This window comes from Leptopilina heterotoma, unplaced genomic scaffold (genome assembly GCF_015476425.1).
Source record: "Leptopilina heterotoma isolate Lh14 unplaced genomic scaffold, ASM1547642v1 Lhet_60, whole genome shotgun sequence".
NCBI classification, from domain to species: Eukaryota; Metazoa; Arthropoda; class Insecta; order Hymenoptera; family Figitidae; genus Leptopilina; species Leptopilina heterotoma.
In genome coordinates this window covers 8,348,628-8,353,873 of record NW_025111138.1, presented here as the reverse complement: position 1 = coordinate 8,353,873, position 5,246 = coordinate 8,348,628, and the positions used below count along the sequence as shown (strand labels likewise).

At 24.6% G+C, this 5,246-nt stretch overlaps 1 protein-coding gene across 1 annotated transcript; it reads right to left on the bottom strand.

Annotated features, from left to right (window-relative positions):
* Window positions 1-375: 375 nt before the first annotated feature.
* LOC122509312 (glucose dehydrogenase [FAD, quinone]-like) lies at window positions 376-5,040 on the bottom strand. Its single transcript, XM_043623272.1, has 5 exons — window positions 4,831-5,040; window positions 4,574-4,675; window positions 4,355-4,513; window positions 3,783-3,935; window positions 376-1,735 (listed from the first exon to the last, which is right to left on the bottom strand). The coding sequence occupies exons 1-5, from the start codon at window positions 4,936-4,938 to the stop codon at window positions 506-508; spliced, it is 1,752 nt and encodes a 583-aa protein (XP_043479207.1). The 5' UTR covers window positions 4,939-5,040; the 3' UTR covers window positions 376-505.
* Window positions 5,041-5,246: the final 206 nt, after the last annotated feature.

The window sequence follows — 5,246 nt, the reverse complement described above, 5'->3', positions numbered from 1 at the left end:
AATATCTAAAAAAAAATTTTTTTTCAACAATTTTTTAATTTTTGTAAAAATTAATTTTTGGATTTTTTGAAATAACTTTTTTCTTAATTAAAATTTTTATTAATTCTTGGCAAAATTGCATTCCTGACATAAAAACGAATTGATTCATGTATATAAAGTATATATTTTATTCAAATTTATAGAATTAATAAATATTTTAATTTTTCACAAAAAATTGAAATTTTGTATTTTTTGAAATTTTATCTTAACACTTTAAAATAATTATTCTAAAATAAAAAATTAAACGATTGGTATATATTATATTGAGGAAGCTTAATGATCATGAAATGAACAACTTGTTTAATAGATTTCAATTATATTAATAAATTTTATTAAGTTTTTAATAAATTTCAATAACATTAATAAATTTGTATCAAGTTGTTAATAAATTTTAATAACTTGAATAAATTTTATCAAGTTTCTAATGAATGCCACTAATTTGAATAAATTTTAAGTAGCACACAAATTAGGGCCAATCTTGTTTAATCATATCACTAGCCTTTTCGCCAATCATTATAACCGGTGCCATTGTACTTCCCCTAGGTATTACAGGTATAATTGAAGCGTCAGCGACTCTTAAATTTTTAATTCCATGAACACGTAATCGCGGATCAACAACCGCTTCAGTATCCTCTCGTGGACCCATTTTACACGTTCCAACCTGTTCATTAACTAAAAAGGAAAATTTTCTAATCACACAATTCCAATAATCATCAGTATTGTACTCGTGCATATGACAACCTGGCAATGGTTTATTTATAAGTGTAAAATTATTCTCCCTAAACACTGTGGTATTGAATATCCTTATCGCCATATATGTCGCTTCCCTCAATGTATCAACATCAGCGTCCGCCAAACATTTATGATTAATTTCCGGATTTCCCAATATTGGATTCAATTTATTGAGTCTAACAAATCCTCTGGTTTTCGGTGCGAGAATTGCGGGTATTATTCCAAACATATTGTAATAGGGTAGAATTGGACTGAAACCACCGTTAAATAGTTGAATATCGGGAACGCCTGTTCTATTCTCTTGTGTTGTTTGAAAGAAACCAGTCGCCGATATTGGCCCAACTGATGCCAATGGTCCTCTATGTTGATCGTAGAAATCATTTAAATCATTCATATTTCGTTCGCAGCTGGGAAAAAATGAGAAACCTTCACCTGTACTGCCTACTAAACCTAGAGCACCCATATGATCGTGTAAATTGTGACCAACTGATAGATTTTTTAAAATTGGAATTGCATGGAGAAAGAGTTCTTTTATGGGTCCAATGCCGGAGAGCATTAGTAATTTTGGTGATTCTATTGAACCGGCTGAAATGATTACTTCCTTTTTTGCCAGTGCTATTTTAGTGTCGCCCGTTAATGTTGATGTGTACTGAACACCGTAGGCAATTTTTGTTATTGGTTCGATTAAAATTTTCGTCACGTACACTTGATTTTTGATGAATAAATTATTTCTTCGTCTTATTGGTCTAATGAATGCTCTATTCGTGCTCATTCGGGATCCATTTCTCGTTGTTGATTGGGCAAGCATTGAACCAATTTGGTTTTCACCGTTAATATCGGTTGGTCTCAATCCAAATTCTTGGTATGCTCGAAGGATTATGTTGGTTCTTGGATCTACGTGTTGGAATCGTTCGACTGTTAAGTAACCACCGGTTCCATGGTACATTGAACCACCTTGTAAAATCTGGAAATTAGAATAATTACTTCACCTTTTCATTTATTTTTTTTTATTTTCTATTTTTATTGCATATTTTATTTTTACTGTTATTTAATATTCTTTATATGTAACGTGCTCCCAAAGAAAGGTACTTAATAAGTAAACAATTTCAGATTATGTTAATAATTTTTTGAGTAAAAATAAAGAGAAATAATTATTATTAAAAATTATTAAACTTCCAGTCTACATTACATGAAAAATATGTAAGTAAAGATGGTTTCAAATTAAAACAATTAAAAAAAGAATTTTTAATTAAGATAAATGTAACGCAAGCATAACTTTAAAATGATTTGTTTCTTAAGTACCTCTTTTTGGGGAGCGAGTCAAATTTATTTATATTTTATTAAATTATTAAATTAAATAAATGAAATTATTTAAATTAAATAAATTATTAAATTAAATATATTTATTTTTTATTGCATTATATATTTATTGAAAATAAAAATTTATTTAAATATGATCCACAAGTTTCTAAACGTTCAAATAGAGGAAATATTATTTCTTTACAAACACTGACAAAAATTTTTTTTTATTTAAATAATCGATTACTTGTCTATTGACAAATAAATATGAATCAAATAATTTTTATTTTAATGAAATGAATTGTATTTGCACTGGAAATTTTAGCATTTGAACTTTGATAGAGTTCACAACGTTTATAATAATTAACGATTTAGAAGAAAAAAAACCTATTCGAAGCAAATTTTTATAAGTACAAAGTAACAAATATAAAATAACTGTATAAATAATAAATAACTAATTTTCTTATAATTACTTTCAATTCATATTTTGCTATCTTTTACTAATAAACAGTTATATTTTATTAATTAGTTATTTTTTACTTAATTTTAGTCAGTCACTAATTTAAATTGGTAAACATTTTTACTAATTTAAATCAGTGACAGATTTTTTATTTTTGAATTAGTAAATTTTACTAATAAATAAGTAGAAATTACCATTTATTAGTAGAATTTACTAATTTAAAAGCAAAAAGTCAGCCACTAATTTAGTAAACACGTTTGCTAATTAAAATTTAGAGAGTAAATTAATAAAATCCTCTCAACACATCAATGTTAATTTTTTTACATAAATTATTCAAATTTTCCTCGAAAATTACAATCAGCTATTAAAAATTCTTATTTTTAGAATAAATTTTACTATTTTTGAAGTATCTAAATTTTTCGAATTTTTATAGAAAAAAATTGTCTTTGAAAATTGTAAAAGTTATTCTGCAAATAACAATTTGTAATATTATATTTTACTGTTTTCGAAGGAAATATTTTCAAGTCTCAAGTTAATTTTACTAATTTTTCTTATGAAATTTACTTCGTATTTAGTAAAATTCTTGGAATTTTAAAACAAAAGTAGCATTGCAATAAAAATTTAGTTTAAAAATTTTAAGAAAGGTACAGACTACGGAAAAAGATAAACAAAAATATTATTGATTACCTAACAAAAAATTTAACAAAAAAAAAATAATTTGATTAAAAAAAGCTGTAGTTAAGAGAAAAAGTAAAAAAAAAGTATTTAAAATAAATCTTACCGGCTGCAATGCAATAATTTTTTTTTAATTTGGAAAATTTCCCTGTTTTAAAACTGAATTCTCTTTTTGAAATGTAAAATCCCCTTTTTTACGTAATATTACATGGAAAAATGTAATAAAAAACTTTATTATTTAATTTTTTCGTACGTGAAAGTGTATTATTGCGTAATAAAATTTATAATTTAAAGAAATAAATCTTTCTTTTGAATGTTTAGAACTTTAGAAACATACTAAAATTTTATTCAAAGGGAAGAAACGAAAAAACAATAAATAAATAAAAAACGTAAAAATCTGAGTAAAATTGTTAAGTTTAAAAAAAATATTAAAAAAATTGATTTAATTTTGTGTTTTTTATTAGTCAATTGAAATTAATGAATTATCTATACAAAAAATCAAATGAATAAACTAGTGGCAAATTAGAGATAATTTTATTCTCCCAGTAATGAATTATTCTCGTTTTGAATAACTTACGTCCTGATCTCTGTTATCTTCTGATTTCATAAAGTAGGGTAACACATCGTTGTAACTCCAACCAGTATTTCCCATTCGTTCCCAATTATTATAATCTTCACGATTTCCCCTTACGTATAGCATATAATTTATCGAAGTTGTTCCTCCCATTACCTGGAAAAAAGTATTATCAACGAATAAATTTTTAATTCGCATTTTCTGATGGTAAATAATTACTTATTTCAAAATAGTTATGAAATTTTTTTTATTAAATTATCAAAGAAATTTTTGCTTCTTTTTTTAGAAAAAATGATCTATTTTTAGTTTTTATTTCGCTTTTGATTAAATTACCAAAGAGAAAATATTTACTTTTCCATTTAAAAACAGTAATAAAAGATTCAATTTTGAATTTTTTTTTTTTTTAATTGTCAAAGATTGAATTTTGAATTCGTTTTATTTTAAATTATCAGAGATTGAATTTTAAATTCGTTATTTTTAATTATCGATTATTAAATTTTAATTTCGTTGTTTTAATTATCAAAGATTTAATTTTTAATTCGTGATTTGATGGTAAATTATTCATTAACAATTACTTTTCCACCTCTCAATGGGACAAAACCTCGTAGATTGCATGCATTATTTTCCGGACGAGTTTGATATTTCCAATCGTAAGGCGTACCGGTAAATAATTCAGTAAACGCCGGTATTGCCGTTAATAGTGGTTCCTCTTTTCCTGCTTCCAATAAAAGAACCTAAAAATTATCTAATTTAGTAAATAAATTTTCAACATTGGTTATTAATTATATATTTACGTTCCAATTGCCGTTCTCTGTCAGTCGATTTGCAATCACGCTTCCTGCTGTTCCAGCACCAATTACTATGAAATCATACTCTTTTGGTTCCTTGCGAAAAATCTGTGGAAAAACAGATTTTTATTTGTAAAATCTCAATATTTATTTAATAAATACATAAAATTTGAAAATATTTATGTTAAAATTAAAAGAATTGAAATAAAAAAAATTAAATTAAAAATAAAATGTTAAAGAAGAGGGAAAATTTTTTCTCCTACCTCTGGATAATTGTTATCTTCTGATACTCCAAATAACAGTGATAACGAAGTCAGAGTAAATATAGTACAAGGAAGAGATGTTTGAGATAGTAAGAATTTTAGTAACATAATTAATGTAATTTAATTTACTCAATATAGTAAAAAATGATTAATTTACAACCTTCCTATTGTGCTCTTTTTTATTCTCTATCTACTCTTTATTCTATTCTCTATTCGTATTCGAATATACGTTGAAAAACGTAAATTACAAAAATTTGTTTTTCATAAGAGCTGATAAACGAATATGACAAATTTTAACCATCTTATTAGAATTTTAAATATAAAATTCTAATTTTGAATTATAAATTTATGTTTTAACAATAGAATTAAAATTTCTATTCGCTTCTATAAATCTAAAATTGAAATTAAAATTTATA